The sequence below is a fragment of the Micropterus salmoides genome, unplaced genomic scaffold (genome assembly GCF_014851395.1).
Source record: "Micropterus salmoides isolate LMB-PRFRI ecotype aquatic unplaced genomic scaffold, ASM1485139v1 Ms_hic_scaffold_15, whole genome shotgun sequence".
In the NCBI taxonomy this organism is placed as follows: domain Eukaryota; kingdom Metazoa; phylum Chordata; class Actinopteri; order Centrarchiformes; family Centrarchidae; genus Micropterus; species Micropterus salmoides.
The window spans coordinates 27,588,695-27,609,514 of NW_024040596.1; the positions used below are offsets into that span (position 1 = coordinate 27,588,695).

The window sequence follows — 20,820 nt, forward strand, 5'->3', positions numbered from 1 at the left end:
TAGCATTGCGTCAATGCAGTTTAGGTAGTTTTCTTTAAAAAAAAAACTATAGTATAACCATACAAAATGCGGAGATATTTATTTTAAGAAATTGAGCACTATCACTACAGGAAAGGTTGACTAGTTATCGTCCTCTGAACAGGTGATATTTTTAGTTGCCATGCTGTGGATAATCCAAAGCCCCAGGCAGAGCTGGCAATGCTAAAGCAGTATGGCCCCAACGTTCCCGATTCAACTCTGCAGAAGCTGGTGGCCGCCTTTGGAGAGCTGCGGTCAATGGCCGACCAGGGCACCATCACCTACCCGTATTCCACCCGAGAGGTAGTCAACATTGTCAAACACCTCCAGGTAAGACGACACACTTTAACAAACACACAAGATACATATCCTTCAACGGTACAACACTTTTTCTTTTCTTTGTTGGATTTTTTCACGGTTGGTCTGACACTATTTTTCATCATTAATTCATAAAGATTATGTGTCCTTAATCCTGCACTTCTAGATGCTTTAATATTACAAGAGAGTCCTCACAACACAGTCATGACAGCAAAGGGAGAGGGTGTTCCTGACTCAGTCCTCTTGGTCTTTTCTTTTTTTATCATTATCTGTTATGTATCACATTATCTTTTCTCTTAAAGTATTTATAACTATATGCCAATTAAATTTACAGTACCCGCACCCTCATCTCCGCTTTATCTCCCTACCCCCTCCCATTTCACCATTTATCCTTCTACTTCCCTCATTATTCAGAGCCCACAAATTTGCACCACAAAACATCCATCTAACTTAGCAGATAACTGTGAGTAATTATGGTCATGCTTCACTTACGCGTCCTTTGGAAGTCTGACATCATGCTGAGCGTGATCCTTGTCCTACCACACTTTGGATTAAGTCTGAATGAACCACATACCAAATAGACTACAATGGGGACTCCATTTGGGAAAGGAAAAAAACTTGTTCGTGTGAATGGCAGCATGCAGCAGTATACGCATGTGCTTCTTTCATTTGCATTTGGTGATCAGGGTTTTCACGTTCACCTGTCTCCTTGTGGTCTTAAGTCTTTAGGAATGTACACATTGTGTAGGCCAGAGAGCAAGAAAAAATAACAGTGAGAGACAGTAAGAACAGGCCTTAGAGAATAGGGAAATTAAGATTCAAGCTTGCACTATTGTATCAATAATTCAGTGCACAGGGACAAGCCCTTATGTTTGATTTCCCCACTGGCCAACCTGTTCTGTCATCAGTCACCACAGCTATTGATGTCTGCAGGAGTGGGATTGATATAGGATAATTTAGTCGCTTCTTTTTAAGCAGTAACCAATTTAGGACCTAATTACGATTTTACACTTCACATAATTGTACCTTTGCTATACCTCTGAACCCAGATCAATACAGCCCAGTGCTCTTTAAAGTCTATGTTTTAGTTAGGACCAGTTAGGATGAGGTTTAAATTGATTATGCACTCATTTATTTAGGCCTATCAGTGAAAATACATCATAATATTTAGGTCTGAAAGTTGTAATTATGGTCCTATTAATGCCCCAGGAACCAGGGCTGTAAAGTCAAGACACGCTTTGAGATTACTCACGTCAAAATTGTAGACATAGTGCTGTTTAAATGACATGAATTCAAAGTAAAGGATTAGTTCATTTTCAATTGATTTATCAGGTATTTTATCAATTGATTAAAATAAGCCAGTACTGGATATTGAACCTATGTGGTTTTTATTATCCTGTTAGCTTATTTTTTCATCAGAGTTGTTTTAAACACAAATCTTTCCAAATTCAGAAGTGCTTAAATAACCCCTCGTGCTTAGACGTCTAACCTTTCAGAACTTTGGCGTAGTTTTGTAGACATACATGTTTCAAGATATCAAAAATCATTGTTTTGTAACTGAAAGTCCAGTATCTTGTGCAAACCAGCATTTATGGGAAACATATATACTTAGACTGTAAAATTGTCTAAAATAATGAGAAACGCCTGTTTAAAGTTAGGCTACTAGTACGTATACTTGTGTTTTCACACAGTTTTGACTGATCAGGAGAGAAGGAGACCGATTTCAGTTAGTGCAATTAAATGTCATTTTATTTTCATCAGCAATCTGGATGTTTCTCCACATTTTAGTGACTTGATTTACTGTTGAAAGTGTAGCCTCTGTCTCTGCCTTTGCTTATATCCCTTTCTTTCTCTGCCTTTTCTGCCTATTTATAAATACATCACCAAAATTACTGTAAGGCTGTGAGCAACAGCCTCAGCAAGAGAAAAAAAGACTTTTCGTTGCATGAGTACGTTAGTGTTGTGGTCAGAGTCTAGAGATGAGTTATCTTGCAGACAGCATGTCTTACTCCAGACTCTGTCCCTGCATTGACCCCTGTTGAAGACTTGTGAATCACATTAACTATCTTTTCTTCTCGGACCCTCCTCACTCCATCTTCTCTGCTTTTTTCCTATTCTTCTTCCTACTTGGCACCCTTCCTGCTCTTTTATCCTTTCATTCCTCTCACTATCCTCCCTATCTCTCTTATCCATAACTCCCTCCTCCATCCCTTTGCTTCTCCCCCTCTTCTCCCTCTCCCTGTGCCCCTGCTTTTTCTTTTTTGCCCCCTTTTTCAATGATCCTTTCCTACTTCCACCTAATTCCTACCCTATTGCTTCCTCTTCTCTGCCGTTTCCCTCCCATCCCCCCTTCCTCCCTCTTTGTCTACTCCACTTTTCCTCCCAACAGAAATTCCCTGATGAGGGGTTGGCCAACGTGGTGCGAAATGTCTTCGACTTTGACTCATACAACAAAGACATGAGAGAGGTTCTGATTGAAGCGCTGCATAAACACGGGATTCCCATTGGAGCCAAGCCCAGTTCTGTCAAACTGGCTAAGGAGTAAGGCATCAGGAGCACACGACACTAGGATGACACACTCTCTCTCTCACACACACACACACACACACACACACACTAAAGGCTCATACAGTACCTGAATAATGCACAGACATAGTGTCATGCAGTTACAGAGACCAGTCAGAAAGCAGTAAGAGTCGGGCTATGGATAATAAATGGCATGGGCATTACTTGACAGCCTACATGGTTATGTTATGTATCCTATTAACATTAGGACATTGCAACCATTGGGCCACCACAGCTAGGCAAATGTTCACCCAGTCTATTTTCACTGTTAATAACTGGATGGACCAAAACTCTGTAAGAGCTTGTAGTCAGCAGGCTGAGGTCAGAGAAGCACAGGTACCACTGACAGTTCCTGAAAATGTCATACACTCTCAGAAAAAGAGATTCTTCAGTAGCCACGATTGGAGAATCATTTTGACTTGCCGGGTGGAAGCCTTTCTCAGGTTTATCGGAAATCTATCTAAGAAACCCTTAGTCACCATAGCCTGCTTTTTACAGCAGTGATTATCTTTTGTGGGATATTTTAAGTGTACCAGAAGCTATAGATGCTTGTGATTTTCAGCATCATCTTAACAGACAACAGAAAGAAAAGATGATGAATAAATAACAGTTAAGTTGACATCACAAAACAGAATGAAGGCTGCATTATATTTTTAGTTTAGTTTTCAGTTTATTGAATTATAGTTTTATTTTGCTGTTATTCTGTTATAGACCAATATTTAAGATAGAAATAACAAAAGGTACAATCTATATTTTACTAATTAAAGCTAACAAAACATTATTTATATCGCCTTTTCAACCTCTAAATGTTCTAAAACTGTTCCTCTGACGTGGCTTTGTTATGGTTGTTGATATTACTGTTGTAACTCTTTGATCTTAAAAAAAAAACCTTCCGAGTGGCTTGTCAGCAGAAAGTGCTTCCTCAGAGGCCAGTGGTTCTGGTTAGAACCTCTCTTGCTGAGAGTGTACCGGTTAGACATATTTCTGATTTTAGAGTATTTGCAGCTTTTAGAAATGTAATCCTGAAGTGCTTGAAATCGGCTGACGTTGTCTTTAGCCCTCTGACTAGTTTCAGTTTTAGGCTTCCATGAAGTCTCCTCACTGTGTCCTGAAGTGTTAAATGAATGGCTGCGAAGATAATTCACATTACCTCACCTTTCCTTTAAGGGAAAAAAAGATTCTAATACCTACTACATTGTCTGATCATGTACAGCTTTGTCTTTTAAATAAAGGAAAATATTTGTTTCTTCTGTCTCTTGTGGTTTTATTTTGACTTAACGTTCATAAATTCAGTTCCATAAATCTCTCAAGTAAGATATCAGAGCAGGGCAGAAACAAGTATTTTCCTTGAATGATTACATAACTGATTGTATATTATATCTATTTCTTGTTATTATCAGATATACATGATCTATTCATCTATGTCTGTCCTTATATCATCCAAGCTCAGTGGGTCTTTTGTATCTTTTGGGATTACTGTTTTAGTTATTTAAGCCCATCACGAACAGTTTATATCCCACATCTCGTGTACATAAAAGCAAATATTTCATCTCTTCATTACCAATTTTGGACATGGAAAACAAAAAACTGTTTCTCTTATGTATCTCATTGCTTTTCCATTCCTAGAAATATTTATTGTTAGAGGACTGTCGGTTCTCCAACATGTTTATCCCCTTGGAATTTCTGTGTTTTGTGGTTGTGTTGTGTCTTTTCCCCCACCTGTAGCCACTAAGACTGTGGCCACAGCCCAGTTATGCTTCATGGGAAGACAAGTAAACAGATGGCCAGACACAACAAGCCAAGCATGGACTCGCACACATAGACACACATGGGCTTTACCCTCTCTAGAATTTTATTTTCAATGAAATCCTACTCAGAAACCCATAGTTTTCCAAAATGGAAAATTCCGAAACCAGCAAGATGTGTGACAAAAACACTTCCTATTAATTTGCATAGTTACCCACATCTTGATATATAAATATATGTCAGGAATTCAAAATTGTTCAGGTCTTACCAGGCAGTTGTCACCATTTGACCTTCAATCTTTAGGTTGCCCCTGCCAGAGGTCAAGATGACAGGGTACTGGACAATAAACCAAGGTGGCAATGCTCGACGCAAACTGCTCTGTCCCACTGAGACGCACCCTATCGACATCAAGGTAATCACGCAAGTGAAATGGACTCGATAGAAGATCTTAAAAGTTCTCTAGCAGCGGATTCAACAGTGTGTTCCCCCACATCTCCTATATGTGGTGAAACAGGGTCAGTATTTAAATAGTGATAGTTCATCCAGAATCATCCTCACCCACAAGAATTAAGTCACTGTGTTCAGGTATAATTAAAGTTACAATGGCTTCTAAGTATAAAAACATTTCTAGAAACTATTGTTTTGCTATATTAAACAGTGTCTTCTTTGTTAGAGGGTCATGCACCTTTCAGCACTGAAGCTCTGCTGGAAGCTGTGCATTTGCTGTATTGCAAAGCTGTGACTGCATGAAATACATGGATGCACCACTGAGAAGTGGATACATGCTACAGGAGTGGTTTGAGAATTGTCTGTGGAAACTTATCACTTTTGAGATCTTTGAGACCTTTTTAGGAGTTTCATGTGTAGTGTCATCTTGGCATGATGGCCTTTTCTGCACCTTTAGTTATTAGGATTTTATTTTTAAACAAGCAGCCCTGTGATCTAAATACGGCCACTTTAAAACAGTTGCACAGAATTTCAACCATAAACACCAGTGTTGTTTTCATATTTTGTGTAGGTACTATAACAGTGTATGTGTTGTGTTTCCAGGGCCCTGTGTTTCTGCGTGTGCAGGGTTACCCCTGCAACCGACAAGAAAGCAGGGCTTTGAGTTTTAGTGAAGAGAAAGCCCACTGGCAGATTCCCATGAACGAAGTCAACATCATCTGCGATGTCACCACCAAAGATGGTATATACACACACGCAAAGAAACACTATCAACACTGTCATACAACACATTCTCAGGTCTCTGGTCTCTTTAGGGAATATTAGAGGTTCCAGTGGATGAAGTATATCACAAAGGAATAATCTACGATCCACGAATTCTGTAACTGTAACCTGTCTTTCACTTACAGAGTACAACCATGTAATGCGCAATGCAATTAATGACAGCTTATTAACTACTGTAAGTCGTGTCGTTGTCTCTCATGTGCAAATGCAATAGTTGCAACCCTATTGATTGCTATTGAAACCAGTACATTAAAACTTCAATAAGCCGTTTAAATACATCAGTGTAATTTTGACAAAGGAGAAGAATGCATGGAATTAAACAAATGGTATCTGGTATTGTATGGTTCTGCTGCATCAATTTTCTTTCTCCTGTTTTAAACTGTCCACTACCAATTGCAAAACATCACATCTGTATAAAACCGAAAAGATCTACCTGATAGCTGGATATAGTCCAACATTACAGAATGGAGTACAATCCTACATTCCCTTTGTTTTTATCAGATGTGCTGTACATGGCCACGTGCAACCCAGTGTCCCTGTACTGCATGAACGAACGCGGGGAGACTATCAAGTGCATAGAGCTTTACGACGTTTTCCCCCGGACCATCAGTGGCGTCTGGCAGCCTTTTGTCACTGTTGCTCCCCTTGGGAATCCTCTGGATGGACAGGTGGTGCTGCACGAGGAGCAGGTTGGCACACCTACACATACATACCAGTACACACACAAAGACAAGCTTGTATGACTAGATAATAACACTAATTAGATTACATATCAATAGCTTTTTTTCTTAATACATATAGGAAAACTTTGCTGTCACATTAGAGTCAGTGAACATAATGTTGATCATATTAAAAGGTTCACTGTGGAAACATGTTTTTTTTTTTTTTTGTATAACACAAAACACATGGTGTGTATTCTTTAACCATGCAGTTGCTGCCCATTTAAAAATCAAGTCGGGGGGTCAGATGTGTGTCAGGGGGGCATGGCTCTGGGCTAGGATTTCTCAGTAGCACCCCGATTGACCGCTAACTCCATGGAGACTTGAACCTGGCAAATGAACAGTTGGCTTCATGAATGTTATAAAAATGTTTTGCCCATTAAGCCTCTGCTATGGCATCATCAAACGGGGCGGAGTCTGCTTTACAGCAGCATTTAGATTTCCAGACCAGGAGAGGGTGTCTAATGATCATTTAGAATGCTTTTGCAGTTTTGTCTTTTCTGTGTCAATATTTACACAACTAAGAGAATTCTCCATATTCATTGATATGAATATGTTAACGGTGTTACGAGGGAGCCCAAATGCAGCTCACACATTCAAAGGTTAGATGATTAATACAGGACTTTATTGCAAAATATGAGTAATGGAGGATGGGGGAGGTGTCCAGCTGATGATGGTGGGGGGTAAGGGGAAAATAGAGGATGGCAGAACTGAGCTGAGCGGGGAGTGAAGGCGATGATCCTGAGCGATTGGGAATCAACTTAGTTGCAGGAAAAAACACGAGGAGGTAAACTTATTATACACTATACTAAGGCAGCCGTGAGCGCTTTATATCAAACTGGCTGAAGCAACGATCTGACAACGAGTGGATGAATGACAAGTGTTAAAGTACTGCCACTAACTGTGACTGTCATCTGCAGTTGACATAAATGTCTATCACCTCATCCCCATGTATAGGCGTCATGTGAACAAGGACATGCATAACAAACAGCGCCACTAGTGGTCAAAAACACCAGCGAGTACCTTTAAAATAGTAAGAGACCTGGAGATTAAACAAGTTATAACAGAGCAAAGCTATGGAAAAGAACATATGGTTTCAACTTTATAGCTGAGTTGGATTTGATAGTGGATATCATTACCTTTTCATATAAACACTTAAGTACTGTAAACGTCAGCTTTATTGGTATTTATGAGGAACACCATAAAAGAACAATGTGGCGCGATGTGGAAATTGTTAGTAGTCATTGTTTTATTTACTAAAATACTCACACACTAACTGTCAGTGTTCACAAAGGAATCATATTCCAATCCCTTTTTTCCTCATGTCCTTGTTTACTGGTTAACATGTAATGTGACACTTATTTAACGCTGTTATTTAAACTGTTTTTTACTAGGACAACCGCAGATTCCTCAGATTTAAAATAGCTGTGCAAAGTCTGAGTTTCTTAAAATGGTTGGTGGTTAGTGGTTGTTTGCTGTTGAAGCTCTCTTACCCCATAAGACCCTGGCCTATGACAGCGTAAGACAAGAACAATGCATGTTAGCTATTTCTCCATCCAGAACTCTTGTACAGCTGGTGCATATTAGGCAAGAGGAGGACTTCTAAAAATACCGTTGTAATGGATCGTGTTACGTCTGTCTAAAAATGAAGAGGTCCAGACAACATAAAGTTCATTTACAGGTCATTGGCTTTCCAGGGAAATCAGGGAAACCATCACCACACACACACACACATATACACTTGCAGACACAAATGCAGGGTCTACTAGGCACTCACACAAGAATGCATGCGCACACATACTTGTGAAATAATACACAAACATAATAATGCTATATTCACGGGCATACAAAAACAAACTCAAGAAATTCAATTTGACACAGTAGCACAATGGAATGTAGGGAAAAAATAAAATAAAATAGATAAAATATGAATAATATATACAATAAATAGGTCTGTGTGTATATATGGGTACATTGTACATATATATGTGTGTATATGGGTACATTGTACATATATATGTGTGTATATATGGGTACATTGTACATATATATATGTGTATATATGGGTACATTGTACATATATATGTGTGTATATATGGGTACATTGTACATATATATATGTGTATATATGGGTACATTGTACATATATATATGTGTATATATGGATACATTGTACATATATATATACTGTGTATAAATAAATAATATACATCAGACAACCTGGGTGATGCACCACAAACGTGTGTGCTCACACATGTATGCAGTATATGTTTAGCATCAGGAAATGGAGTAAACCTTCTCTGAATAGCTCAACAGGTCCTCAGTACAGTAGTGTGTATGTCAGGAATGGGAGGCCATAAGGAAACCATTAGTGTGAAGCAGGGCAGCCAGGGCTGAGGCCACTCCCCTGTGGCTCCTTCTCATAAAACTCAATTGAAGATGAAGCCTAGTGCGTCACAAATGAAAGCCTTTTGCACAGTTCACCCAATACAAACTACACACACACACACACACACACAAACACACACACTGAGATATCCTACTGATCATCTGATATGAATTTAAGAAGCACATACTGACAAAATCTCTATCTAGATTTAATGGAATTAACTTGCAGTTCAGTGTTCACATTAAGTTAACAGGACATCAGCTCTCAGATCCAGGTGGTTCCACCTAGAGAGGAGCACCCTCTGCTGGCTGTGGAAGGGCAAAAGTTTATTCTGAATGATTCACTGTGTATCGCGTGCAAGCTCCAAATTAGGGATGGCGGTATAACTGGTATACTTTGCACAGCTGTAGAGATATGCACCAACATATGGAGATGGCTACACCTTTTCTTTATGGTATAGAATGTAAATTAACTAACTTTATCAAGAGTGTCAGTGCAACTCACTCGTTCAGTTGTAAATGTAGACGTTTATGCGACGTTTAAGCAAACCAAGAAGATGTGCATGAACAAGTGGAGACAAGCAAGCAGTAGCAAGACCAAACAATAAGGAAATGCGCACAGACAGGACGAATGCTTGAGAAAGCATTGTGGCTCTGATACAGGTCGTTCTAGCAGAGCAAAGAGCATACACAAATAAACTTTGACCACATCTCCCCCCACAAACACTCTAAACTTAAAACATGAACATAAACAATTTCTGTCTGAGTTTTGTACTGTATTTAAATCACAATTGAAAATATACATACAGGATATACCGTGATAAAGATGACTTCATACTGTCATAATTAAATAATTCATTCCCTCCCTCTGTCCATGGAAATGTGTTCTGTTTATGCTGGTTTGCCTTGTTATACTAGTAACAGATTAATCAACATATATTTTATATTTATTCATTTAGATGACGCTTTTATCCAAACTTACAATTGCTATATATGTCAGAGGTCGCACGCCTCTGGAACAACTAGGGGTTTAGTGTCTTGCTCAGGGACACATTGGTGGACGCGTCACAGTGCGGAGTTGAGCCCGGGTCTCTCACACCAAAGGCATGTGTCTTATAGACCTGCTTTCTAAAGGTTTTATCATATTTAAACCATTTTATTCTGAATCTGATTCTGTCTGCCAATCAATTTGTCTCTCTGCCAGAGTAACACCGTGCTGCATGTGGACATGGTAACAGGCGCCGTGCGAAGGCTCATGTTATCTCCAGAGAGTGATCAGCCCTCCACTAGAGCCTCGACCTGGTGGAGCAGTAAGGAACAACAGGTCAGAAGTTTCAGTGTCTCATCTCCACTATTCATTCAAGACAAATATTACGCTCCATGTGTCTCATTTTTACAAAAGGACTAGGAAACATTTACACATTACATATTTGTTTTTGGTGATGAATTAGAAAACATTATCCTGACCTGAGTGTTAATGTATTTCAAGGGGTTGGTGCAGATTACATTTCAAGGAGTGAAGACTGAACAAATCCTTCCAAAGCAGCGTGTGAAATGAATGTGTTGTGTGTATTGATTTTTGTTCGCAGGGAGGGCATAAAATGTGTCGTGACTTCGCCCACAAAAACTGGCTTCTCTTTTATAAGGAAGACGGGTAAGCTACTCCGATCTAGACTAGATCTTCCACAACACTGTTGAACAGCATCGGTCATGCGATGGTATTGATCGTGTGCTTGTGTTTGTGTGTGCAGAAACCAGCTGGAGGTGCTGGATGTGCTGGAGGGCCGAGTTCACTCCATCTCCCTTCCCATCAACCTGAAGTCTGTTTTCCTCGTGGCGGAGGACCGCTGGCTACTGGTGGACAGCAACACCAACAAGTAAGTGGGTGTGGATGGATTTCAAATCTCTCTGAGGATCTTATAGTTTGAATTCAATTGTAAGGCAATGTACCGTATGTATCACTGAATAGGAAGTTCCTCCTGACCAAGCCCATGCTTATGGCAGCTGAAGACTCTGGAGTGTGTCAGCTCCACAGCATCAACGAGGACTCAGTCAGCTCAGGCAATGGAGCCAGCACAGGTATATATATTGATAAGGACCTTTAGAATGGGCATCCCACAGCTCTAAACAAAGGTTAACAGGGTTTTTATGTTCTATCCAGCTGCTCTGTAGCACTTATTAAAGACAATATGTCAAGCCTGTTAACAGAACCAAGCTGACAAATGTCTGCCGTGAGAAGACCTCTTAGTGACTTATCTGTCATCTGGCCTTAAGTCAAACCAAAAATATCAAGTGAACCATGCATGTTTCAGTCAATATTAATTTATATTAATTACTTTCATGCCACTCCATGTCACAGTTAGTGAGAGCAAAAGGTGACGTCATAAGTAACATTCAGCAATCTAGACTGAATTTGCCCATGAAGGTTATAGGTCACTATAATAAGTCAGTGGACCGAACTGGGGATGGTGGACTGTATTGTAATCTAAAGAAGAAATATGTGAGCCCCTAAGAGGGTTTCTGCGGTGAGCTCACTGATTTAGTAGATACTCTGGCTGGATCTCTCACATGAAGTACTCTCCATATCTCTTTTCATACAAGAACAGAAGTGTATTATTTCTTTATTAAGTAATCTCAAAATTTGCTCTCCTGATTCTTTCTCTTTTCCACGATTCTCTGTTCGGACCCTTTACTCCCACCATCCCAGCTGAGGTGTCCGTGCCCCAGATGCTGTCATGTGAACAGCTACCCAATGAGAACCTCAGTGCCGCTCTGGACCAGAAGATTGTTTCACCTAACCGTGTACTGGCCGACACCGACTCCTTTGCACGGATCATTGTGGGCTTCCCAGACCTTGTGGTGAGATTATAAGCGGTCATAGGGGAAACATTGTGGGTTAATTTTTGCGACATGAACCAATCATTTGACATTAGATCTGCACTGGAAAACATTTTCCTGTGAAAGGTTTGTGTCAATTTCAGGTGTCTGGTATGACCACTGGTGCAGTATCTTCTCTGTACAAAAGGAAAGTACCTCTCTATCTACAGAGAAGATTAAGCAAAATATGAGACATTTGCAGTTCAGTAGTATCATGTTACATGTTTTCAGTGTTATTGAATGTCTTCAAACTCTAAAACATAATTTTCTACCATTATTTAAGGCCACCGAATTACAGCGTTTTCTAGTCTAGCTTTAGGGATCAAGGTAAATTTGTGATAACCCTTTGTGCCCTGCAGCAAGATGGAGCATTATTTGATCCCCAGCACTCTGCACACCCTGCATTTGCCATTTACTCTTACAGTGGGTACGGAAAGTATTCAGACCCCTTTAAATGTTTCACTCTTTGTTTCATTGCAGCCATTTTCCAAAAATCAAAAAAGTTCATTTTATTTCTCAGTAATGTACACTCAGCACCCCATCTTGACAGAAAAAAAAACAGAAATGTAGAAATTTTTGCAAATTTATTAAAAAAGAAAACTGAAATATCACATGGTCATAAGTATTCAGACCCTTTGCTCAGTATTTAGTAGAAGCACCCTTTTGATCTAATACAGCCATGAGTCGTTTTGGGAAAGATGCAACAAGTTTTTCACATCTGGATTTGGGTATCCTCTGCCATTCCTCCTTGCAGATCCTCTCCAGTTCTGTCAGGTTGGATGGTAAACGTTGGTGGACAGCCATTTTCAGGTCTCTCCAGAGATGCTCAATTGGGTTTAAGTCAGGGCTCTGGCTGGGCCATTCAAGAACAGCCACGGAGTTGTTGTGAAGCCACTCCTTCGTTATTTTAGCGGTGTGCTTAGGGTCATTGTCTTGTTGGAAGGTAAACCTTCGGCCCAGTCTGAGGTCCAGAGCACTCTGGAAAAGGTTTTCGTCCAGGATATCCCTGTACTTGGCCGCATTCATCTTTCCCTCGATTGCAACCAGTCGTCCTGTCCCTGCAGCTGAAAAACACCCCCACAGCATGATGCTGCCACCACCATGCTTCACTGTTGAGACTGTATTGGACAGGTGATGAGCAGTGCCTGGTTTTCTCCACACATACCGCTTAGAATTAAGGCCAAAAAGTTCTATCTTGGTCTCATCAGACCAGAGGATCTTATTTATCACCATCTTGGAGTCCTTCAGGTGTTTTTTAGCAAACTCCATGCGGGCTTTCATGTGTCTTGCACTGAGGAGAGGCTTCCGTCGGGCCACTCTGCCATAAAGCCCCGACTGGTGGATTGCTGCAGTGATGGTTGACTTACTACAACTTTCTCCCATCTCCCGACTGCATCTCTGGAGCTCAGCCACAGTGACCTTTGGGTTCTTCTTTACCTCTCTCACCAAGGCTCTTCTCCCCCGATAGCTCAGTTTGGCCGGACGGCCAGCTCTAGGAAGGGTTCTGGTCGTCCCAAACGTCTTCCATTTGAGGATTATGGAGGCCACTGTGCTCTTAGGAACCTTAAGTGCAGCAGAAATTTTTTTGTAACCTTGGCCAGATCTGTGCCTTGCCACAATTCTGTCTCTGAGCTCTTCAGGCAGTTCCTTTGACCTCATGATTCTCATTTGCTCTGACATGCACTGTGAGCTGTAAGGTCTTATATAGACAGGTGTGTGGCTTTCCTAATCAAGTCCAATCAGTATAATCAAACACAGCTGGACTCAAATGAAGGTGTAGAACCATCTCAAGGATGATCAGAAGAAATAGACAGCTCCTGAGTTAAATATGAGTGTCACGGCAAAGGGTCTGAATACTTATGACCATGTGATATTTCAGTTTTTCTTTTTTAATAAATTAGCAAAAATTTCTACATTTCTGTTTTTTTCTGTCAAGATGGGGTGCTGAGTGTACATTACTGAGAAATAAAATGAACTTTTTTGATTTTTGGAAAATGGCTGCAATGAAACAAAGAGTGAAAAATTTAAAGGGGTCTGAATACTTTCCGTACCCACTGTATATAACAAAGACATGCTTGTCACGTGAATATAAGACTCATAACAAGGCATATATATAAATGCGTGGGTCTGTGTATCGATGTTAATCCTGCAGTGGAGTGGCGACCCATTCAGTATGTTCCTGCTGTCAGCCTAATGTATGCCTGAACATGAATGATAGCTTGGTTAAATGAGGTACTCTAAGTGCTAGAGCTGAACTGATAAATATTAATATACTCACATCTAGCCTGAACAGCTGTGTGCTTGATGTATAAGTAGTCATATTTTCCTCTTGATTTCTTCTCTTGTCCAGTCCCCTAATGAGGTGTACAGCTTTAAGAGGCCTGTTGACCTGAAAAGTGTTGAAAGTGGGGCTCACACGTTTCTCAGAGGGGGGCTTCGGTCCAGTGCAGCCAAACGGGAGAATTGTGTCACTCTGCTGTCAGCCAATCAGGTGGTCCGAGCCCTTCCACCCAACAAGGTGCCACTGAAGGAGGTCTACCCCAAAGGTCGGGGTTCAGATCATTCAAATGAGCTCAGAGATGTTTACAGCATGGCAAATTAATTCAGAGAATGTAGTCAGTGTGTAAAGTTTTTTCTCGTTGTCACTCAGATGTAACACCTCCAATGACAGCGGCGTACCTGGAGGTGACGGATCTGAACTCCAAAAAACTCAAATATATTCCTGTCCCAAGGTAAACACAGCACTCCTGTTTCTTTCTATGGCTGCGGTCGAAAAGTCTTTTTTGCTTAGAAAGGTTCCTAACTGATTGAAATTACCCAGAAGTATTTAAGTGGCAGCCATGACAAGAGCTAGAGTTAATGCCGTCTCACAATTCCTTACGGAAATAACATTTAAAGCAACGCAGAACTTTAATGTCACCATGCCAGGCCCACGTAAATGTAGAAACAACAGAGCGTCTATTTTATGGTCATGACATGATTCAAAATATATGAAAATCCTTGGATTAGCTTAAATTCGAGATTTCTTCTTTTTCAAATCCGTCCAGTTGGGAGGAGTCTTGAAAAACAAGCATATTGAATTTCAAAATACAAAATTCACACAAAATATCTGTTATTTTAAGAAAGAAACATAGAAATTCAGACACAGGAGTAAAAATCTTGATGCCCTTTTGATGACTTCTCTAAGTGACTGTCCTGACTTTCCTACATATTTTTTTTTGGCAGGTCAATGAGTGTGTCACCCTACACCAGCTGGTTGGCCAAGGTGTCAGAGTCTGACGTGCTCCTAGCTGCTCTCGGTTCTGGAGGTGTGGTCACAGTGGATATGGGTGGGTACGTCCGGCTCTGGGAGACAGGATTGGACACCTTGCAGCGATCACTGATGGAATGGAGGAACATGATTGGGACAGAGGATGGCAGACCTTTACAGGTAATATCACAACTTTGTTTGAAAATCCTAAATGGTGAAGCCCTCTGTCTTGGATGCCTCACTGTTGTATCACCAAGATGAGAGAAAATAAAAATAGTGTGCAGCCTGTAATTTCTCTCAACACCACTGAGGGGCAGTGCTACTCTGTGCACAGAATCTCAACTGGACGTCACTCTGCATACTTGCCCCATTCTTGCAGAATATATTAGCTGCTAATCAGAATGTTTCCATGCCCAAAATGTATGACCCTGTACCCAGAGTGGGTGTGTATGAATGGTCGGCCATTGTGGTAGTGATGCAATAGATTTGACCCTTGGTATGGGTCAGAACATTCGGACCAGAATACTGAGAAAGCATTGTTAAGATTCCCACATACACAACACAGGCAGACAAATTCTTTAGATAATGTAGTCTCCTAGATGTAGGATGCATCATCTGCTGGTTTGTTGTTTGTGAACAAGGCGGTGAGAGAGCAAAGCTTTTACATGGACTTAAATGAGAAAATCAAAAAGGAGTAATACAAACTCACACACAGGACCTCTCTCTGGCTTAGATTCCTAAGAAGTCAGGTCTTCTCTGATGAGGCACCTTGAGTCCACTGAAGGTCAGCCTTAGACAGGCTCTCCCTGTGCTCTGTGTTAGCTCACTGCAAACAACAGTAGCACTACTGTATATAAACATACTTGCAAAAAGGGCTCTCTGTATATCTGCTCAGAGATATGCTACTTTACAAAACTTTTTACACACCTCACCTCTACACCAGCTTACCTGTTTGCATATGGCACATATGCATTACTTGCCAAATACCTTGTTTTTATGACTTTCTTAAAGAGTGTAACAATCGGGCTTTTGAGCAAGTGGGCAGTGGTGGCCTAAAGGTTAGAGAAGCAAGCTTGTGACCGGGAAGTTGGCAGTTCAATCAGGATAAATCTGGGTGTGTAAAGTGAAATTTACCACCACTGAGGTCCCCTTGAGCAAGGCCCTTAACCCCAACTGCTCCTATAGAGCTGCTCAGTGAATGAATGTGATCTTCCTGCAAAAGAGTGGTTTCCTCTCAGTGAAGGTTACAAAAAAGTATGAAATTAAAAAGCAGGAAATAAAAGAAATCTTCATGCTCACCTCTTTTTTAGTAACATGTTTCATTAGCAAAGATGCTCTTTTGTCCCAATAGGCGAAAGATGTGACAGCTCCTTGCCTTCATAATACTCTCTCTCCATGCACACATGTATTTCTGGACACCCAATTGTTGGAGTGTGTGTGTGTGTGTGTAAGCAAGTGTGCATGCAGGTGGGAGCTCCTCTCATTTGTCTTCAGCCTCAGTCTGACATTGCTCCATTACAGCACTGTTGACATCACCAATATACACACAGGACACATCAGTCATCGTCTCTCTGCACACACAACACATGTCTTTTGTTTAACTGGTGCTTCTGGTGCCAAGTAGGTGTCTGCAGGTATCTAGTATAATATAATCACGTTCATAGCAGTTCACTCTAACATATCCAGTCACTCAACCTGACACTTAATAGTACAATATGGTTGTTTTTACACCTTTATGTCAATGTCTGGGTGTTTTTCCCCCTCTACTGTACTGGTTGGCTGCCTGACACATTTTATGCCTCCCTGCTCTTACTCTTCTGAAGCTAGCTTATTAGTCACAGTCATATGCACATATACACTGTTTGCTCCTTCAAAGTTTAGTCTGAAACCTGTGTCACAATCTGCAGACAGTTGTAGTTCACAGTAACCTTGAAATATGCAAATAACATATTAGTACAAATAACATGTTATGGCAAGGCTGGTTACCACATCAGGCACTTTATACCAAAATTCAATAACAAATGACATACTTTTAGTTCTGACACACGTGCATGCACAGACAGGATTCTTAATAAAGAATATTTCATAATCAGGTATGAAATCACTCACATGTTCATGCTCTAGATATACTTGCACAGGTTCAGGCATTCATGTACAGGCGTGCATTGATACCATCCTCACATACACACACACACTAGCATGGACCCAAGTTCACACAGGGGCAAACACTTATTTCCGCAAAAGCACTCAAAATTGGGCTCATGCACATGTGTGGCTTGCCCCCCCCCCTCCCCCTGACACACACACACACACACACACACACACACACAGATGCCATCACTCTTTGTTTTTAGACGTCTAAAGGGAGAATCAGAAATTTATGGGGCTATTAATCCTACAAGACAAGGCGTGGACCGCAGATGAGAGATGGGGAGAGAGACGCTGGGTGAAGAAAAGAAAAATAGTGGGAAAAAACTCACTGAGTGAGGAGGATGGGGTAGAGACATTTATTCCCACAGTCATAAAAATGTAAAATTTTCTCCACTGCGTCGCCCGTCCCACACTCCCCTTGACTCACTTTCTGTTTCTCTGTCTCAGGGTTAAGGTGCCATATTTAACTTACTGCTTACCCCTAGGACCCATGGTAACAGCATCATAGCAACAATTATATCATTGTATGTTTTCTTATGCTTCACAACTGTGAAAAGCACGGATACCTATTAACTTCTGAAGGGTTGTTTTACAGCCTAAAGATGAGTTCACCGCACTTCATAATCTTGGCATTTGTTTGGAGCAGGAAAATCAGAAGCTAGGTGATTACATCAGATAAAAAAACTAGAGTTTTCTCCTATCTGATAGTAGCTAGGGTAGCTAGTGAAACTGATGGTCCTGCTGTTAGGTACCCTATCGGGACATGGTAATGTCTCACACACACACACACACACACACACACACACCTCCAGCTGCATTGCCCAAATAATAATAATATATAATAAGCTTTATTTATATAGCATAGTACAAAGTGCTTCACAACAAATGACACATAAAATGCAAAAACAAATAACCACGTGGGTAAAAGATACAGGGGGATAAAATACAGAATATAAGAACAAGGATCACAATAGAGTATAACAAATATGTTCAGTAGGACATAAGGAAGATGAGACAAGGAAACTAAATGATAAGAACAATAGGGCAGGAATAGTAAAACGAGTGGCAGCTCAGATAAAATCTGGATATGCTTTCCGGTAAAAGTAAATTTTTAAAAGAGATTTGAAGGAAGAAGCCGACCCTGCCAGCCTGAAATCCTCAGGCAAGTCGTTCCAGAGCCTCGGGGCCCTGACAGCAAATGCTCTGTCACCTTTTGTTCTTAGTCTGGCTCCAGGAATAGACAAGAGGCCCTTGCCAGAAGATCTTAGACCACGGGAAGGCTCATAAGGAGTTAAAATATCTAAAATATAATCAGGAGCCAAGCCATGAATAGCCTTAAAAGTAATTAGTAAAATCTTAAAATCAATCCTAAAACAAACAGGGTGCAATGATGCTAAAACAGGGGTGATATGATCATATTTTCTTGTCCTAGTTAGGAGCAGAGCAGCTGAGTTCTGTACAGTCTGTAACCTATTTAGGGTTTTTTGATTAAGACAAGTGAAGAGGCTGTTGCAATAATCAATGCGTGAGGAGATAAATGCGTGTATAACAGTTTCTGCATCTGTAACATTTAAAATAGGCCTTATTTTTGCGATATTTCTAAGGCGGCAAAAGCTGGACTGGACAAGTTTAGAAACATGATGCTCAAAGCATAACTTCCTATCGAATAACACGCCAAGATTTCTTGCAACAGGCTTCACGTGTTGTAGCAGGTCGCCAGAAGAGGGCAGAATTTGATTGATTGAGAGATGTCAGGGACCTATAACCAGGATTTCTGTTTTATTGGCTCTTTCACAACCAGAGTTGGAATCTGAACCGAGTGTGGCAGCTCCAAAAGTCACTCAGGCCAAAATGGACACACTGTAAAGCGTCACTCAACATTTTTCTAAAACCAAAAGCAGAGCATTAGTCACCCCTTTACTGGCTGTGACTGAATAGAGACTAGAGTCGATTGCCAGCATGAAGACACATTCACGAGTTATGTTGTCACCAGCGAGAGAGATTTATCTATATACAGTGTGATGACAAGGGTGGATTACTGAAAAAAGCCTGTGTTCAAGAAACTGGAATCCCTATATCCTCCTCTCTGATGGACAGATTTCCAAGACTCTTAAAATGAGCATCAGGGCCCAGCAGATACACAAACACCAGCCTGATGGAAGCGGTGGTGTGTTGGCAGGGGGGAAAGAGTGAGCGTGGTCGTGGTGATCGTAATCACATTAATAAACAGTCAGTGAGAATGATATGTCTAGCTAGTACAGCTAAGCCTTTGAAGCCACATTCCCGTGCATCAGGTGTGCACCCCCGTTTCCCAACCGGGTACAGGCATGTGTGCAGCAAAGCTCATGTTCTGTCGCTGTTTCTCTGCTGTATGCGGTGTATGACGCACACATACACATATGCATCACTGTGTAACCAGAGAGCGGTCGCATGGTGGAGGTGAGCTGCGGTGACACGAGTGGCTCAAACCTCTGAACCTTTACCTCGCCGCAGGGCTATGATGCCAAGCTCTCTCCGGTTACTGAGGTCAACCCTGGATCATCTGTTAGCACACACACCTACACACACACACACACTTCCTGTGGCTCTTCACTTACACTAGAATAATGGAAAGCTCCATTGATACACATATGCTGTGTTGGTTTGCAGCTGCATGGGACAGTGTGGATGTTTGTAATTTTAAATTGCCCATGTGTGTGAGACCCTGCTGATTGCTAAAAAAGCCCCTCCTCCATGTCTCTATTGTCATTGTCATGCAAGGAATGGCCTTATGTAGATCTGTAATTTCAACAGCCAACACAGCTGTGGTTTAGATGGTGTGATCATGGTGTGTCTGCATATGAGATATCTTCTACTGGCTGTATTGTTCTTACTGACACTGTGTTTTCGATACCAATCACAGAATTTATGTGATTTATATTACCGATTCTTTTTATTTTAACACATAAGAGATTCTTTTTTTCCAGAAGGATCCTTTAATTTGTTTATGGAACAATTGTGACCATAGTTATAAACCTAGTGGAATTGTTAACAGTTGAAAAATTGAAATGCTTGTGCTCTCTGGTTGACAGATACTGTAATGTCAGCATGTTTCTAAATTATCTAAATATATGTAAATGTAAATATAATTCTTATTTTAAATTTCTACTCTTGTGACTTTATGGTATACTCAGATCCACTTTAAACGGTATACCTATGAACTGTGATGCAATTCAGTACAATAAGCTCTGCTATAAATTCTCCATTAACAACCAAATATTAAGGATTATTGCCAAAAATGTTTTTATTTAGTCAAAACCCAATATTATTATCAGTATTGCTATTTTCTGAAGTAGTCCTTGTTGTGTAGTTGATCCACTAGAGAGGTTAAAGAGGACTACTCTTTGTTGGGAGAGTTTGAGTGTCTAGACCTGCTGGTAAAATGTGTGTGGAAAAGCAAATTCAGCTATTAAAGAGGTGGCCCAATGCACAGCATTTAAAACCAACAGCTGCTTCAGGTGTGCAGGCAGCGATGGAAAACCGCAAGAACACTAGGTGGATAGTATTTGGATAAATGTT

General features: G+C 40.7%; 1 protein-coding gene across 1 annotated transcript in view; it reads left to right on the plus strand.

The window, feature by feature from the left end:
* vwa8 (von Willebrand factor A domain containing 8) overlaps positions 1-20,820 on the plus strand; it is a 70,536-nt gene that overhangs the window by 33,099 nt on the left and 16,617 nt on the right. The window contains exons 25-37 of the mRNA XM_038721375.1: positions 143-348; positions 2,726-2,877; positions 4,951-5,059; positions 5,698-5,836; positions 6,379-6,566; positions 10,189-10,308; positions 10,574-10,638; positions 10,736-10,861; positions 10,954-11,063; positions 11,692-11,843; positions 14,212-14,407; positions 14,512-14,593; positions 15,087-15,291. Coding sequence (XP_038577303.1) covers positions 143-348; positions 2,726-2,877; positions 4,951-5,059; positions 5,698-5,836; positions 6,379-6,566; positions 10,189-10,308; positions 10,574-10,638; positions 10,736-10,861; positions 10,954-11,063; positions 11,692-11,843; positions 14,212-14,407; positions 14,512-14,593; positions 15,087-15,291 — 1,850 coding nt within the window. The remainder of the gene's footprint in view (positions 1-142; positions 349-2,725; positions 2,878-4,950; positions 5,060-5,697; positions 5,837-6,378; positions 6,567-10,188; positions 10,309-10,573; positions 10,639-10,735; positions 10,862-10,953; positions 11,064-11,691; positions 11,844-14,211; positions 14,408-14,511; positions 14,594-15,086; positions 15,292-20,820) is intronic.